At 42.5% G+C, this 18,627-nt stretch overlaps 1 protein-coding gene and 1 pseudogene across 2 annotated transcripts in view; both read right to left on the bottom strand.

Annotated features, from left to right (window-relative positions):
* The window catches only part of HAUS6 (HAUS augmin like complex subunit 6), a 54,315-nt gene extending 36,005 nt beyond the window's left edge, over nt 1-18,310 (bottom strand). The window contains exons 1-5 of one of the 2 annotated variants that reach the window (XM_021675322.2): nt 17,867-18,310; nt 9,618-9,713; nt 5,636-5,714; nt 4,271-4,403; nt 336-483 (exon numbers count right to left, since the gene is read on the bottom strand). In XM_021675322.2, the coding sequence (XP_021530997.2) occupies nt 336-483; nt 4,271-4,403; nt 5,636-5,714; nt 9,618-9,713; nt 17,867-18,093 (683 nt within the window). In that variant the 5' untranslated portion in view covers nt 18,094-18,310. The remainder of the gene's footprint in view (nt 1-335; nt 484-4,270; nt 4,404-5,635; nt 5,715-9,617; nt 9,714-17,866) is intronic. The other variant, XM_021675323.2, reaches the window with a different exon arrangement.
* On the bottom strand, nt 5,731-9,224 carry LOC105715601 (macrophage-capping protein-like; annotated as a pseudogene).
* Nucleotides 18,311-18,627: the final 317 nt, after the last annotated feature.

The raw sequence follows: 18,627 nt of genomic DNA, 5'->3' as shown, positions 1-18,627 counted from the left end.
CAACGTGGAGAAACCCAGTCTCTACTAAAAATACAAAATTAGTGGGGTATGGTGGCACATGCCTGTAATCCCAGCTACTGAGGAGATTGAGGCAGAAGAATCACTTGAACCTGGGAGGTGGAAGCAGTGGTGAGCCTAGATCATGACATTGCATTCCAGCCTGCGCAGCAAAAGCGAAAGTCCATCTCAAAAAAAAAAAGAAGTTATCTGACTTTAAAATGCAAAGATAATTGCCAGGGTTTTGAGGTAGCCATGGATTATTTCTACTGAAATTATATTGGTGACATTTGTTCAAAAGAAAGAAATTATTTTCTAACTATCAAGGTACTACTTACTGTGCATTTTCCTGATATTTTTGGGTAACACAATCTTCTCTTTGTAAAATTTGTAAAAATCTGTTACGTGCTAAATGGCATCTGGCAATGCATATGTGCAAGTCCTGTGGTTTTAACTTAAATGTCTCTGCAAAATGATGAGAAGAATCTACATGGAACACAAATAAGATTATAGAAAACAGGCTGGTCTGAAAGTAGCAGGTTATCAGAATTTAACATTAGTATCAGTCAAGTTGGTATACAATCTCCCACTAAATTTAATTGACTTTTTTAAAAAAGAAAAGGAAAACAGACTTACAAGCTAATAAATACCAAAAATGTTGAACTTTAATATTAAGAAACCAACATCATATAACTAATAACTCCCCAAAACCCAGTATACTACTAACATATAACAATACAACTAATGTTTTGTTTTGGTTTCTGGGTTGTTTTCTTGAGACAGGGTCTTGCTCTCTTGCCCAGGCTGGAGTGCAGTGGCACAAGCATAGCTCACTGCAGCTTCAACCTTCTGAGTTCAAGCGATCCTCTCACCTCAGCCTCCCAAGTAGCTGGGACTACAAGCACATGCCATCGTGCCCATCTAGTTCTTTTTTATTATCTTTTGTAGAGACTGATTCTTAAGGTGTTGCCCAGGTTAGTCTTGAACTCCTTAACTCAAGGGATCCTCCTATCTCAGCCTCCCAAAGTGATGGGATTACAGGTCACCACACTCAGCCTGATACAACTAATGTTAAGAAAAGTAAGATAACTTTTTTTATTTTTTGGCATAGAGTCTTGCTCTGTCGCCAGGCTGAAGTGTAGCGGCACGATCTTGGCTCATTGCATCACTGCAACCTCTGCCTCCTGGATTCACGCAATCCTCCTGCCTCAGCCTCCCGAGTAGCTGGGACTACAGGCATGCCACCAAGCACAGCTAATTTGTGTATTTTCAGTAAAGATGGGATTTCACCACGTTGGCCAAGTTGTCTTGAACTCTTGACCTCAGGTGATCCACCCACCTCGGCTTCTCAAAGTGCTGGGATTACAGGTGTGAGCCACAACTCCCAGCCAAAATGACCTTTTTATAAAGTAGGCAACTATAAAAGATTTCTAAAGGTGAGTTATTTTATTTTATTTTATTTATTTTTTTGAAACAGAATCTCGTTCTGTTGCCCAGTCTAGAGTGCAGTGGTGCAATCTGAACTCACTGCAAACTCCGCCTCCCAGGTTCAAACAATTCTCCTGCCGCAGCCTCCCAAGTAGCTCGGACTACAGGCGCATGCCATCACACCCAGCTAATTTTTGTATTTTTGGTAGAGATGGGTTTTCACCATGTTAGCCATCTCTTGACCTCATGATCTGCCTGCCTTGGCCTTCCAAAGTGCTGGGATTACAGATGTGAGTCACCGAGCCCAGTTTAAGGTGAGTTATTTTACACACTTAAAAATTTTCAGAGTCCACCTACCTAAAAAAATTCTTACTGTAATTTGAGGTATCTATAAATACTGCATCTATTTATAGATATCTCAAATTATAGTAAGAGCTACTTTGCTTCCAAACAGAATCTTTTAACAAAGGAATAAAGTCAATATAAAAAAGTAAGAGGAGATCACATCATCTCCTTTGCTACCATCAGTTTACTTTTCCTCCTAGTAAGACCAAAAGGACAAGATAATCAAATAAAACCATTGTTCATTTCATAAGCAATTCTTCACTGTATTACTAATAACCAAAGTAGAACTGAGAACAACCCACGTAAACATTTCAGAGTTAGGTTTTTACCTGTAATAAATGTAATAACTCCTACTTTAACATGGCTCAATATAACAAAAATTTGAGTATTCTGAGGCCGCGCATGGTGGTTCAAGCCCGTAATCCCAGCCCTTTGGGAGGCCAAGGCTGGTGGATCATCTGAGGTCAGGAGTTCAAGACCAGCCTGACCAACATGATGAAACCCCATCTCTATTTAAAAAATAGAAATAAAAATAAAAAATTAATAAAAAATTTTAAAAATATGAGTATTCTGAAAATGAGGGAATTCCACACTGCATTTAACGTTGCTTATCCAGGTCCTAGTATTGCCTCAAAGAAACCATCAGAATTTCTAAATATTTAACAGGAAATGAGTTTATTGAATTTAGAAGTTATCTAAAGACTGAACATGTTGACTGGAATTGGTTTAAATCTAGAACATATTTTATATAAAATAGTTTGTATTACATGTAATTTGGGCAGATCATCCACTAGCAGAAAAACTGGAAACATTCTTTTTTTTGAGACAAGTTTCGCTCTTGTTACCCAGGCTAGAGTGCAATGGCGCGATCTTGGTTCACCGCAACCTCCACCTCCTGGGTTCAGGCAATCCTCCTGCCTCAGCCTCCTGAGTAGCTGGGATTACAGGCACGCGCCACCATGCCCAGCTAATTTTTTGTATTTTTAGAAGAGACAGGGTTTCACCATGTTGACCAGGATGGTCTTGATCTCTTGACCTCGTGATTCACCTGCCTCAGCCTCCCAAAGTGCTTGGATTACAGGCGTGAGCCAACGTGCCTGGCCAACATTCTTATATTATATTTATAATACCAGCACTTTGGGAGGCCAAGACAGGAGGGTTACTTGAGACCAGGAGTTCAAATCAAAACCAGCCTGGGCAAAATAGAAAAACCCACCCCATCTATAAAAAAAAAAAAAAAAAAAAAATTCTTTTTTTTTTTTTTTGAGGCTAAGTCTGCTCTATCACCCAGGCTGGAGTGCAGGGGCACAATTTTGGCTCACTGCAACCTCCCTCTCCCATGTTCAAGCAATTCTCATGCCTCAGCCTCCCAAGTAGCTGGGATTACTGGCACCCGCCACCATACCTGGGTAATTTTTGTATTTTTTTGTAGAAACAGGATTTCATCATGTTGGCCAGGCTGGTCTCAAACTCCTCTCACCTCAAGTGATCTGTCTGCCTCAGCCTCACAAAGTGCTGGGATTACAGGCATGGAGCTACCACATCCAGTCAAAAAAAAAAGTATTTTAATTACAAATTGCTCCTAAACATGAAACAATTTTCAACCTCACTAATAAGAGAAATACAAATTAAAACTATACTGAGATTCCACTGTAACCTATCAAACTGAAGAGATAAAAATGTCTGATTATTTACTTAGTATGTTCTCAGGAGTTATGGGTAAAAGAAAAAAATAAATAAATAAATAAAAATGTCTGATTATATACTATGTTAATGAGCCTTTAGAAAAACAGATACTATCCATACACTAGTAATAAAAGTATCAATTGTTGCTGGACACAGTGGCTGACACCTATAATCGCAGCACTTTAGGAGGGCAAGGCAGGAAGACTGCCTGATCACAGGAGTTCAAGACCAGCCTGGGAAATATGGTGCGACCCCTGCATTTAAAAAAAAAAAAAAAAAAATTAAAAGAAATTGTTTCCCAACCCTTGTTTTAGAACATGATAAAATGGCCAGGTGCAGTGGCTCAAGCCTGTAATCCCAACACTTTGGGAGGCCAAAGTGGGCAGATCATGAGGTCAGGAGATCCGAGATCATCCTGGCTAACACAATGAAACCCTGTCTCTACTAAAAATACAAAAAATTAGCCGAGCATGGTGGCAGGCGCCTATGCTCCCAGCTACTCAGGAGGTTGAGGCAGGAGAATCACTTGAACCCGGGAGGCAGAGGTTGCAGTGAGCCAAGATGGTGCCACTCCAGCCTGGGCAAGAGAGCAAGACTCGTCTCAAAAAATAATAAAATAATATTAATAGTAACTATGTTCATTATGAGAAGATTGCAAAGTCCAGTTCCAGTAGAATATTAACAATTTCCTTCTTGGGGTACATTAATGTTTTAACTTACTTTGCTTTTACTAAAATGTGTTCATGATTTAAAAATTGGAAAGAACAAAAATTTAAGAATCAAAACAAAAGAAACTTTTATAAATTGAACTTACTTTTAGAACTGGATTTAATATATTTTATTGCAACAAATCTTGCAAAATGATACATCAGATGAATAAACTTAGGACCACCAGGAGAAAGAAATAGTGAACCAACAACTTGAGGAAAGCTACTTCCACATTCACCCTATGAAGAAAAGAAGTAAGATGATTTGAAGATATTAACAGTAGCTCTTACATTTACATCACACTATTTTTTTAAAGGGTGTGACAATCTTGCAGTAGAAGCCCCACATTTTCATGAGCACTACGTTGTAGGTTGCCGTGGGGATCCCCAGTACCTCTTCATAGCAGTGACTTGGACATATCCAACTTTTTTTTTTTTGAGCTGCAGTTTCACTCATTGCCAAGGCTGGAGAGCAATGGTTCGATCTTGGCTCACCAAAACCTCTGCCTCCCAGGTTCAAGCGATTCTCTTGCCTTCCTCCCCAGTAGCTGGGAATACAGGCGTGTACCACCATGCCTGGCTAAAGTTGTATTTTTAGTAGAGACAGGGTTTCACCATGTTAGTAAGGCTGGTCTCAAACTCCTGACCTCAAGTGATCTGCCCGCCTCGGCTTTCCAAAGTGCTGGGATTACAGGTGTGAGCCACCACGCCTGGCCAGTCATCATACTATTTTCGAAGCATAAAAGAATTTGATTAGGGCTGGGTGCAGTGGCTTATGCCTATAATCCCAGCATTTTGGGAGGCCGAAGTGGATGGATCACTAGAGGTCAGGAGTTCAAGACCAGCCTGGCCAACATGGTGAAACCCCATCTCTACTAAATATACAAAAATTATCTGGGTGTGGCATTATGTTGCTGTAATCCCAGCTACTCAGGAGGCTGAGGTGGGAGAATCCCTCAAACCTGGGAGACAGAGGCTACAGTGAGCCGAGATTGTACCATTGCACTCTAGCCTGGGCAACAGAACGAGACTCCATCTCAGAAATAATAATAAAGAATTTGATCAGGATTATTCTATTTAAACCACAAGTTAAATGTTTTGGCTTTTCTAAACTCTAAGTGGACCTGGTCAGAAAAAACAACTATAACAATACAGACACAATCATTGATACTATCTAGGGAAACAAACTATAATAATACATGGTTTGTTGAAAAAGTTTTCTTTAAACAGAAACTGTGCTCTAAAAGCTCAAGAACTCTAAAACCTACTTTCAGTGCACCTGGCCAGCAAAGCTGGTTTCTTCGAAATACATAGAATCCCAACCAAAAACCATCAAAGAAGACTATTCTAACTAATATTTCCTTGCTTATACTGTTAGAATTAAAGCATTAAAAAGATTTCTAAAAAGTTAAAGAGTTAAAGTCATTTTTAACTTCTTAAAATCTGTATCTTCTAACAAAAAGAATACTTACAGAAATCCTTTTAATCCATTCACAGCAATGTTTTCGGAATTCAGTATCACTTTTTTGGTCAAATGGGGGCCAACAAAATCTGGAAAACAAAAATAAAAGCATTAGGATTATGCACAATAGCAAAAAAAGAGCCAATCTCAGCAAAGTTTGTTTTTTGTTTTTGTTTTTATTTTTTGTAGAAAAAGAGCTGGGAAAGCACTTGTCTCCTTTATTGAATATCTGCAGGAGGCACCTCTGCACTGACTAGGCAGCAGAAAAGAAAGCAGGCAGGCCATTGGGGGTAGGGGAGCATGGGGCAGGAGATGACCACCCTCATTTCCAGTCCTTGAAAAATTGCTTGAAGATGGGAGTCTCACTCACGGCCCTGGGGCAGAATCTCCACCTGAGTGTTCAGGGCATACCACATGTGCGAGATGAAGCCCTCAGCCACTTGCAGGGCTGCCTGCTGCTCCTTCTCATTCGCTTTTCGTCCTTTCCAGATATAGATCTTGCCACACAGCCCACTGTCCAGCACAAAGCAGTCATCAGACATCAGCAGTTCGGGGCCAAAGGGGCTGGAGTCAGCCACCTTGGTCAGGTTCATCTGTCCAGTGGCATCAGAGACCTTATACAGAGCCGTGGCCTGGGCATTTGTCTGGTCAGCTGTGAGGTCTTCCTCGGGGTTGCCCTCCTTGAGAGAAGGCTTGGGGCCCAGAACCTGGATCATCTCATCAGGCTCCTCCCCATCAGTGACAATCTCTACCTGGGCCTTGCCCTGTCATTCACTATCCCGGATGGCCAGGGCCAGGTCTCTCGCCTTGTTGCATTCCAGGATGTTGGACTTTCCACCACACCAGGCAAAGATGTTCTGGCCCAGGTCCAGGATGAAGTAGTCCCCCATGCTGAAGCTGTCCCAGCTCAGTGACCACTCGGTGGCATGGATGTTCTTCTCCCCTTCACCTGGTAGAGTTTCTTGACGGCAGCTGGGGCTCCTGAGGAGGTCTTGTGAAATGCTGACTCCACACCACCTTCCTGGTACTTGAGGCCCTGTGGGAAGTAGCTCATGAAGAGATTGGACTCACTGCCCTGCACTTCACAGTGCTGCACAGGCCACTCTCCCAGCAGTGTGTTGAGGTGCACAGCCGGCACGGCACAAGACCCCTGCTCATGCCAGGATGACTGCTGGCCTATCCACAGGTGCAGATGGGAAACCTCTTCTGTAGAGCAGTAGGTAGAAGTCCCCCAAGGAGAAGAAGACGCCCTGGTTCTCTCGCGCCACAGGCACTGGCTTCAGCTTCTCTACCCTCCACAAATGCAGGCCTGGATCCTGCACTGAGGCTGAAAATGGAAAGCCACTCTGGGGAATGGCTGTGTATATGCTGTTTTCAGATCTGCCAAGGCCTTGATCCCCTCAGCAAATTTTTTAAAACTCAAACTTATTTCTCATACCAGAAATATTAACATGTGGCTAGGTGCAGTGGCTCACCTGAGATCACTTGAGGCCAGGAGTTTGAGACCAGTCTGGCCAACATGGAAAAATCCCATCTCTACTAAAAATACAAAAATTAGCTAGGCATAGTGGTACGCACCTGTAGCCTCAGTTACTTGGGAGGCTAAGGCACGAGTATTGCCTGAACCCAGCAGGTGGAGGCTGCAGTAAACCAAGATGGCACCACTGCACTCCAGCCTTGGTGACAGACTGAGACCATATCTCAAAAGAAAAAAAACTAAAGCAAAATGAATTAAAGCTAACATTCTTAGATAACAGATAAGAGAGACACCAACCTGTGAGAAATTATTTTTTTTTTTTTGAGATGGAGTCTCGCACTGTCTCCCAGGCTGGAGTACATCTGCTCACTGAAACTTCTGCCTCTCAGGTTCAAGTGATTATCCTGCCTCAGCCTCCCGAGTAGCTGGGATTACAGGTGCCCGCCACCATGCCTAGCTAATTTTTTGTAAGTAGAGATGGGGTTTCACCATGTTGGCCGGCCTGATCTCAAACTCCTGACCTCAAATATTCTAGCCACCACAGCCTCCCAAAGTGCTGGGATTACAGGCGTGAGCCACCACACCTGGTCGAATTTTTTTATTTATAAATATCTATAGGACTGAGTTGTGTTTCATACAAATAACTAAAATGGATTAAATGAAAGAATGAACAGCTATTAAAATTGCTGAAAATTAGCTAAACACAACAATCTCAATGGATCCACTGGACTAGTGCATAAAAATAATATTAAAAAATTAGCCAGTCGCAGTGGCTCACACCTGTAATCCCAGCACTTTGGGAGGCCGAGGCGGGTGGATCACAAGGTCAAGAGATCAAGACCATCCTGGTCAACATGGTGAAACCCCGTCTCTACTAAAAATACAAAAAATTAGCTGGGCATGGTGGTGCGTGCCTGTAATCCCAGCTACTCAGGAGGCTGAGGCAGGAGAATTGCCTGAACCCAGGAGGCGGAGGTTGCGGTGAGCCGAGATCGCGCCATTGCACTCCAGCCTGGGTAACAAGAGCGAAACTCCGTCTCAAAAAAAAAAAAAATTAGTAAATTAAGTCTGGAAAGAAACAGTAATTTGCCAGAGAGAAACATAAACAGATACATTTGAAGAGAAGAGAATTGGCATGAAAGATTACGACTCCTAGAGATAATCTTTATCATACTGTGGGTGCTACTGTTTTGTGGCTAAACAAGAAGACAGAAAAACATGAAAAAGAGAAGTTTTGCTTCAATTTTGGTCAAAAATATTAGGGTTTAAAATTTACCTTTTGCTTTCCTTTCAGTCAGTTTTTTCAAAATTTTTATTCTGAGAAATAATTATTTAAGGCCTTATACTTTTTCTATAATTATATTCAGTATTCCCAGAAAAAAATTGAGCATACATAGGGAACAAAAAGACTAAAAAGCTAGAATGTCAATAGTGATACACTCTGGTTGATGGGTTTAGAAATAACTTTTACATTTTTCTTTTTTTTTAAAGACAGGGTTTCACCATGTTGGCCAGGCTTGTCTCAAACTCTTAACCTCGGGTGATCCACGAGCCTCGGCCTCCCAAAGTGCTAGGATTACAAGTGTGAGCCACCGCGCCTGGCCAAATTTTACATTTTTCTATACTTTCTGAATTACTTAAAATGAGCCATAATGCTGATAATCAGGAAAAAAACTAAAAATCTATTTTTATTTGGACAGAAGAAGCTCTATACTTTAATAATAAGTAATTCCAAAAAATGATCCAAATACACCTATTCTCCTGCATACTCAGAACTTCAAATAAAAGCAAAATATTCAAAATAGATTATCAAAAATGAAAATAATGCCCTAAGCAATAGATCTACTTGTTGATATTCAATATAAAAGCTTGATGGCACAATATAAATATCAAAATAAATTTGAACACTTTTTTAGATAGAAGAAACACAAATTACATGCATGCAAAATAACTGAGAACTGAGACTAGTGGGTTTTTACATGTTTATCTCCTTCTTAAACTATTCAGTATTCAACAGCATATAACAATAGGGTAAATGTAACAAGAATGATTTTTGCCTACAGCAATTGATGATTTAATATATTTGTCACTGAAAAAAAAATAAGGATTTACAGAGACCCATATAGACAAAACAACACCGCCTACAGACAAAGTAATAAGATGTAGAGTACTGAACAAAAAAATAAGGCAAAATCAAGTTCATACAGATTGATAACAGTTAATTGTTTTGCAACAGTAATTTAATTATTAAGACCATGAAGAATGTTAAGAATTATATAAAATAAAAACTATGTTACTTATAAAATACACAATGATTTTAAGTATGTACCAAAGGAAAAAAATCACCCAGATTTATAAAGATTAAGCATTAAATGTGTAAGACTCAAATCTGAATTTTGTAATATTCATTCAAAACAATGGTCAAAGGCCAAGCTGAAATTCTGGCTTATAGTAAAACACAGTCCATTTTCAAATTTGGAAAGAAACTTAAGAAAATGAAATTATTTTTCCTTACTTGAAAACTTCTTTGGTGAGAGACTGGTCCAGTATTTGAAACAAAAAATAAGAAACTATATGAAAGGCATCACGGTTCAGCTTGTCAAACATGTTCCTAGTGGTTAAAAATGAAATAGAAGTAGAAAAAGAAAAAGAAAATAGTTAATAAACTAAACATCATCAAAAGCTGAGTTCTTACTCAGTTTGACACAAATTAATGTTTTAATTCTCTTCAGGAAGACAAGGCAAATTAATTTTTCATATTCATGTAGATGTTATAACCAATTAAAAACATACAAGCTTTTGTTTTCTAATTCCGAAAATAAAAATTCAATAGAAGACTGGCAGAACTTCCTTTAATGAAAACACTCTAAAGGAAGGAAAATCTAATTCGAGATAGAATCATGCCCTATGATATAATACCAACCTACATTTACTAAATAACAGTAAATAATTAATATTTATTAAGAGTTTCCTATTTGCCAAGCATTCTTTAAGCCTTCTATAGGCAGTAACTTAGCCAATCTTCACTTCTACCACATACTATCTACCTTAACACAAATTATTTTACTTAATCCTAATGACACTAGATAGTGGTTTGATTATCTTCATAATACAGACGAGGAACCCTAAATTTAGAGGTTAGAAATTTGCCCAAAATCGCTTAACTAGAAAGTAGAAAAGTACTAATTTGAAATACGTCCCCTCACCCTAGAGTTCAGGGTCTTCGCTACCAGGTTTTTACTCCCAGAATCATCTTTACAACATAATGCTGGCATTAGTTTTTATTATTCCAATTACCCTAATTAATCAAAACAAAGCCTAAAAGAAATACAATATGAAAACAAAAACAGAAAAACACTAAAGCCTTTAAGAAATGTCACACAACTATAAGGAATCAAGAGTTAACTTAAACGGCAAAGCATCAAATTTACTTCAAAAAATCAAATCAAGTGAATTTCTGACTCAGGAGTGATTACTATTCTCTTGCATAAGTTCCTATGCCTATCCATTTGTCAACTTTTTTGTCCTTAGAATGTCTCTATTCCTCAAATAACACAAACGAAGTTCCATCTATCCCTGGACTCAGGAGTGACTACTATTCTCTTGCATAAGTTCCTATGCCTATCCATTTGTCAACTCTTTTGTCCTTAGAATGTCTCTATTCCTCAAGTAACACAAATGAAGTTCCATCTATCCCACTTCTTTACCATCTCTCAAACCTGTTGTTTTTTCAAAGTACTTTGTTATCTTCTCTTTAACATTTATTTTAATTTGTAATAAGATCTTTGTTGAAGATTTCCTCCTTCACTAGACTTAAATTCTATAAGGGAAAACTTGTATCTATTCTGTTTACCACCGTACACCCAGGTCCAATACTGTGTTGAATAAATATTTGTTGAATGAACAAATAAATGAATCACCTCTTTTTATTCCTACTGCCACCTCAGTTTGAGGAAGGAGACCCAGGCATCTGGGATCACCTCCCCCTTGACCTCCACACTGCATTTCAATAGAAGAAAAGGCTGGCTGACTGGCAGCGCCTCTTGATTCACCTTCCTGTAATACAGCAGATGTGGTACGGGGGAATCTCTCCAGAAGACTTGTTTTTACTTGAACAAGATCAAACCCCTAGCCCACTCCTCCATCCGGAGACCAGAACCCTTTCACATGTAATTTAAACCCAGGACCCTTTCACATGTGATTTCTTTTTTTTTTGAGACGGAGTTTCGCTCGTTACCCAGGCTGGAGTGCAATGGCGCGATCTCGGCTCACCACAACCTCCGCCTCCTGGGTTCAGGCAATTTTCCTGCCTCAGCCTCCTGAGTAGCGGGGATTACAGGCACGCACCACTATGCCCAGCTAATTTTTTGTATTAGTAGAGACGGGGTTTCACCATGTTGACCAGGATGGTCTTGATCTCTTGACCTCGTGATCCACCCGCCTCAGCCTCCCAAAGTGCTGGGATTACAGGCTTGAGCCACCGTGCCCGGCTTCATATGTGATTTCTAAAGCTGTAAACCCAAGACCTTTTCTTTCTTTTTTTTTTTTTTGAGACGAAGTTTTTCGCTCTTGTTGCTCAGGCTGGAGTGCAATGGCTCCATCTCGGCTCACTGCAACCTCTTCCTCCCAGGTTCAAGCAATTCTCCTGCCTCAGCCTCCCAAGTAGCTGGGACTACAGCTGCGGACCATCATGCCCAGCTAATTTTTGTATTTTTAGTAGAGACGGGGTTTCACCATGTTGAACAGGATGGTCTCAATCTCCTGACCACGTGATCCGCCCGCCTAGGCCTCCCAAAGTGCTGGGATTACAGGCATGAGCCACTGCACCTGGTCCCAAGACCCTTTCACATGTGATTTCTAAAACTGTAAACCCAAGACCCTTTCACTTGTAATTTCTAAGCCTGTAAACCTAAGATGCTTTCATGTGTAATATCCGGAGTGTAAGGCTATATAAAGGCAGAGCTTCTCTTTGTTAGGGAGCTCGGACGTTTGGACAAAACATAAAGCCTTGCTCCCGGGCAGTAATAATGAAAACCCTTCCTTTCTAGTAATAATAAAACCCCTTCCTTTCTAGTTCAGTGTCCAAGAGACCTGTTTCTCTCGGCCGCTCCTGCTTCAAGTTCAGCCCTAGATAGCTGCAAAGGCCTTCTTCCCCTTCTATCCATTCTCTATAAGGCAACCATATGATTTTTCCAAAATGCAAACCATTGCTGGGTCATATGTTAAGTGTATGTTTAACTTTTAAGAAAAGTAGTCATACCACTACAGGGTCATAGAAACAAAAACTCATACACTGCAAACCAAAGAGAATGTATACATATGTAAATGAATAAAAAATAAAGATTTTTGTAGGAAAAGATGGTCAGCAGCAGACCTGTTACTTACAGTTAAATGATTACAAGCTTGCTTTGCTTTTTATACACTGAGATTTGTGTCATGGATCAAATATTGAATTAAGAAAACTCCAAACTATGGTGCAGTAAAATAAAAGCAGAGATCAAGCAGTAATGGGAGGCCTATAGTAAAGACCATCTCAGAGCGCTTTATAACCAAGGAATCCTGTGGTTGCAAAGCAGTGAAAACTGCTTTGGTCCCAGGATCTCTTCCCAACATAGGGTCTGCCTTGTGCAAGAACTCTGGGAAGGAATTCAACCTCTGCTCACAAGACTCAGGAGGGTCTTTGCAGATGGGAGCATGCGAGGCTGGAAAGCCTTGCAGGGCAGAGAAAACCGGAACGCCACAGGCTCTGCCTGTGTTCTCAGAAGATGGAGTAATTCTGATTGCTGTGTGTCCACAAAGCTCGGGAGGGAAAAGCCCCTTGATGCACTGTGTGTGTCAGACCTTATGGTGCCTTATCCACTTTGCCTCTTCACAGATACACCTGAATAGACAACGGGTGGTAAAACTCAAGTGTCCTTAGTTAGCACTTCTTAGAAGAACCACATTTGCTATTGAATGCTGCATGTTCTTCCCCAACCATCTTCCTTCTCAACCCCCCTCCCCACAGCCTGCAAGATTAATAAGATAATGCACCTAATAAAAGCATGTGGAGCCCAAAGCTCAGTGCCCTCGCCATTCACCCTACAAGAGAGTGTGTTGGCCCCCTGGACCCATGCTGTCAAATTCTACTCTTGTCTTTGTCTTATTTCTTTTCTCACTCCCTCATGGCCACTGGGACTCAGGGCACCCATACACAGGGTTAGGCTGGTTCCCAACAAGTTTTTTTTCATTTTTAAGAGACAGGATCTCGCCCTGTTATCCAGGCTGGAATGCAGTGGTACAATCATAGCTCACTGTAGCCTCAAACTCCTGGGCTCAAGCAATCCTCCCACCTTGCCCTCCCAAAGCACTGGGATAACAGGTGTGAACCACCATGCCCAGCCTAATTGCTTTTTTTTTTTTTTTTTGGAGATGGAGTTTCGCTCTTGTTACCCAGACTGGAGTGCAATGGCGCGATCTCGGCTCACCGCAACCTCCGCCTCCTGGGTTCAGGCAATTCTCCTGCCTCAGCCTCCTGAGTAGCTGGGATTACAGGCATGCACCACCATGCCCAGCTAATTTTTTGTATTTTTAGTAGAGACGGGGTTTCACCATGTTGACCAGGATAGTCTCGATCTCTTGACCTCGTGATCCACCCGCCTCGGCCTCCCAAAGTGCTGGGATTACAGGCGTGAGCCACCGCGCCCAGCCCTAATTGCTTTTTAAGAGACAGAGTCTCACTAAGTTGCCCAGGCTGGTCTCAAACTTCTGGCCAACAGCAATTTTCCACCTCAGCTTTCTGAGTAGCTGGATTTACAGGTGCACTGAGCAATTTTAAAAGTACATTTGGCAGGGTACAGTGGCTCATGCCTGTAATCCCAGCACTTTGGGAGGCTGAGGTAGGCGGAGCACAAGGACAAAGAGTTCGAGACCAGCCTGACCAACATGGTGAAACCCCGTCTCTATTAAAAATACAAAAATTAGCCTGGCGTGGTGGTGCATGCCTGTAGTCCCAGCCACTCAGGAGGCTGAGGTGGGAGGATCGCTTGAACCCAGGAGTTCTGGGCTGTAGTGCACTATGCTGATTGACGTCCGTATTAAGTTTGGCATCAATATGGTGACCTCCCAGAGAGGGGGACCACCAGGTTACCTAAGGAGGGGTGAACCAGCCCAGGTCGGAAATGGAGCAAGTCAAAACTCCCGTGCTGATCAGTAGTGGGATCGCACTTGTGAATAGCCACTGCACTCCAGCCTGGGCAACATAGAAAGACCCCTGTCTCTAAAAAAAAAAACATACAAAAATTAGCCAGCCGTGGTGGCAGGCACCTGTAATCCCAGCTACTCAGGAGGCTGAGGCAGAAGAATTGCCTGAATCCAGGAGGCAGAGGTTGTAGTGAGCTGAGATCGCGACACTGCACTCCAGCCTAGGCGACACAGCGAGACTCTGTTTCAAAAAAAAAAAAGGAAAAAGAAAACAGGTGAATGGATAAAGAAATTGTGGTTTATATACACAATGGAACATTATTCAGCCACACAAAAATAAGAAAATCAACACCAAAAGCATTGGCAACAAAAGCCAAAATAGACAAATGGGACCTAATCAAACTCCACAGCTTTTGCACGGCAAAAGAAACAGTCAATAGAGTGAATCGGCAACCAACAGAATGGGAAAAAATTTTTGCAGCCTACCCGTCTGACAAAGGGCTGATATCCAGAATTTACAATGAACTAAAAAAGATTTACAAGAAAAAAACAAACAAGCCCATTCAAAAATGGGCGAAGGATATGAACAGATACTTTACAAAAGAAGACATACATGAGGCCAACAAACATATGAAAAAATGCTCATCATCACTGGTCATTAGAGAAATGCAAATCAAAACTACATTGAGATACCATCTCACGCCAGTTAGAATGGCGATCATTAAAAAATCTGGAGACAACAGATGCTGGAGAGGATGTGGAGAAATAGGAACACTTTTACACTGTTGGTGGGAGTGTAAATTAGTTCAACCACTGTGGAAAACAGTGTGGCGATTCCTCAAGGACCTAGAAATAGAAATTCCATTTGACCCAGCAATCCCATTACTGGGCATATATCCAAAGGATTATAAATCGTTCTACTATAAGGACACATGCACACGAATGTTCATTGCAGCACAGTTTACAATAGCAAAGACCTGGAACCAGCCCAAATGCCCATCGATGATAGACTGGACAGGAAAAATGTGGCACATATACACCATGGAATATTATGCAGCCATTAAAAAGGAGGAGTTCACATCCTTCGTAGGGACATGGATGAACCTGGAAAACATCATTCTCAGCAAACTGACACAAGAACACAAAATCAAACACCACATGTTCTCACTCATAGGCGGGTGTTGAACAAGGAGAACACATGGACACAGGGAGGGGAGCACTATACACGGGGGTCTGTTGGGGGGAGGGGGGATAGTGGGGGGGGTGGGGAGTTGGGGAGGGATAGCATGGGGAGAAATGCCAGATATAGGTGAAGGGGAGGGAGGCAGCAAATCATACTGCCAGGTGTGCACCTGTGCAACAACCTTGCATGTTCTTCACATGTACCCCAAAACCTAAAATGCAATAAAAAAAAAAATAAAAAAAATAAGAAAATCCTGTCATCTGCATCAATGTGGATGGAACTGGAGGTCATTATCTTAAGTGAAATAAGCCAGGCATGGAAAGACAAATAGTACGTGTTCTCACATGTGAGAGCAAAGAAAGTGGACCTCATGGAGGTAGAGAGTAGAATGGTGGTTAACACAGTTTAGGAAAGGAAGAGGAGAGAGGGAGGGATGAAGAGAAGTTGATTAATGGGCACAAAAATACAGTTAGAAGGAATAAGTTCTAGTGTTCAATAGTGCTGAAATGAAATTATAGTTAACAATAATTTATTGTATATTTTAAAATAGCTAGAAGAGAGCTGTAATGTTTCCAACACAAAGGAAAGATAAATGTCTGAGGGAATGGCTATCCCAGTTACCCTGATCTGATTCTTTTTTTTTTTGAGACAGAGTTTCGCTCTTGTTGCCCAAGCTGGAGTGCAATGGCACTATACCACCTCACCCCAACTGCCACCTCCCAGGTTCAAGGATTCTCCTGCCTCAGCCTCCCGAGCAGCTGCGATTACAGGCATGTGTCACCACACTGGGCTAATTTTGTATTTTTAGTAGAGATGCGGTTTCTCCATGTTGGTCAGGCTGGTCTCAAACTCCAGACCTTTGGTTATCTGCCCACCCTGGCCTCCCAAAGTGCTGGGATTATAGACATATGCCACCATGCCCAGCCTCTGGTTCCTACACATTGTTTAAGTGTATCAAAATATCAAAAATTTTATATCCCAAAAATAGGTACAGCTACGATACATCAATGAAAGAAAACAGGCCAGGCTCAGTGGCTCACATCTGTAATTCCAGCACTTGGAGTGGCCAAGGCAGGGGGTTCGCTTGAGGCCAGGAGCTCAAGACTAGCCTGGACAACATGCCGACCCTAGGCATGATGCCATGGCCTGCAGTCCCAGCTACTCAGGAGGCTGAAGTGGGAGGATCACCTGAGCCCAGGAGTTGGAGGATGCAGTGAGCTGTGATCACACAACTGCACTCCAGCCTGGGTGACCAAAAGAGACCCTCTCTCAAAAAAAATTAAAAAAAAAAAATGCCGGGTACAGTGGCTCACATCTGTAATCCCAGCACTTTGGAAGACCGAAGCAGAAGGATTGCCTGAGCCCAGGAATTTTGAGACCAGTCTGGGCAGCATGGTTAGCTGCTATCTCTAAAATGATAACATATTTTTTAAAGAAAAAAGAAAGAAAAAACAAAATGATGGTGGATCCCTCCCAATAACACACTGAAAAGGACTCTAAAGACACAGGGGTAGCTGGGCGCAGTGGCGGGGGCCTGTAATCCCAGCTACTCAAGAGGCTGAGGCAGGAGAATTGCTTGAACCCAGGAGGTGGAGGTTGCAGTGAGCTGAGATCAGGCCACTGCCCTCCAGCCTGGGCAACAGAGCCAGATTCCGTAGCCAAAAACAAAAACAAAAACAAACAAACAAACAGCTACTAGAAGAACTGAAATTATATAATTTACAAAAGTCAAACAGATTGAGAATAGAAGATGGCCAATGTATATATCCCAAATTCCTCTTGGCCTACAGTAAGAATGACTAAATAGAGGTACTGGCTAAAGTTCATAAAACACAGAAATATAAACAGAGTCCTTTTCAGTGGGTTATTGGGAGGGATCCATAACCTTAACAGAAGTGGAAAAAGCAGTAAAGGGGCTTTTACTTTCCATACTTTTCATTAAAAGGGTATTAGTTTTTAATACCCTTCTCTATTGTTTTATGCTAAGTCTAGCACTCCTTACTTTCCTAATTCAAAAAGTAAAAACTATAAAGTTAAAGGTGTTTGTACTGTGGTTTTCATGCTCTTCCACTACCTCGCGCCATCCCTCCGACTACTCCCACAGACCACCCCTCCACCACCGAGGCCGAGTTAAGCTGCCCCCTCCAGTTTTGCACTCAGCCCATCTGCTGACTTTCGCACTCCCCAGCAGAGCGCTTCTGGCACTCTTCCATTATTTACTGTCTGTCTCTGCCACCAGGCTGGCAGCAACTGGGAGTAGGAGCTTTGCAGCCAGTTCCTGGCACAGAGTAACCGCTCAACCAACTGTGACTAATCAACCTCCGGGGTCTACAAAAGGGCGAGTCCCCCGGTGTCCCCCGGCTCAGCCTCCCTCGCCCCGCAGGCCCCGGCCTCCTTACACTCCGAGGTGCGTGTGCGACACGATCTTTCCGCAAGCAATGGTCGCCGGGCCTGGTTCGAAGCCGAGCGCCTGCAGATACATCCAGAGATGCTCCTTCTCGAAAGCGGTGACCGAGGCCGAGCTCATCCTCGCGGTAGACACAGTGGCGGCAAAGAAAGAAAGCGGCAAGCCCAGGGGACTTGGAGAGCCCTCACGGTCAGCCTGAGGCCGCGGCGGCCCTTCCATTGCCACCGCCTGCTCCTTTCTCGCCCGGAGCCATTTCGCCTCAAAGGGCCTTAGAGCCTCTGGGAATTTGAGCTTCTAACGGTAGTGCGGCCACAACCGCCTCACCGAAACCGCCACAAACCCAGACTCCCGCCCTTTAGGAAGAGTACTGTGCGCCGGCGCCGCCAGGCTTCCGAAGAAGGAGGGACTTCCCGGGAGGACTATATCTCCCGCCATGCGCCATGCAATGCGCGCTTCTCTCCTCCCTTCCGGTCATGCGCAGCCGAGAAACTACACGACCCACAGGGCATTGCGCGGCCAGCAAATTGTTCTGCGCTTGCGTAACCGCTGTCGTGCGCAGATCCTCGGGCCTTCGGGTTTCTGATTCTTGGTGTGTGGGGTGCATCCTAGTTGTTATGTCACATAAAAACCGTAAGTGGAGCACATTGCCTCGGTGTAGAAAGAAAGCACTGGTTCCATCCTCAACTATGCTCACTGTGACTCTGATCAAGTCACGTAATCTCTGAGCCTCATTTCTGTCATTAGCAAAATCTA

Source organism: Aotus nancymaae, unplaced genomic scaffold, assembly GCF_030222135.1.
Source record: "Aotus nancymaae isolate 86718 unplaced genomic scaffold, 86718_ANA_hifiasm-v0.15.2.pri h1tg000003l, whole genome shotgun sequence".
Taxonomy (NCBI): domain Eukaryota; kingdom Metazoa; phylum Chordata; class Mammalia; order Primates; family Aotidae; genus Aotus; species Aotus nancymaae.
The sequence above is the reverse complement of the archived record's forward strand: the minus strand, read 5'-3'. Positions and strand labels throughout refer to the sequence as shown.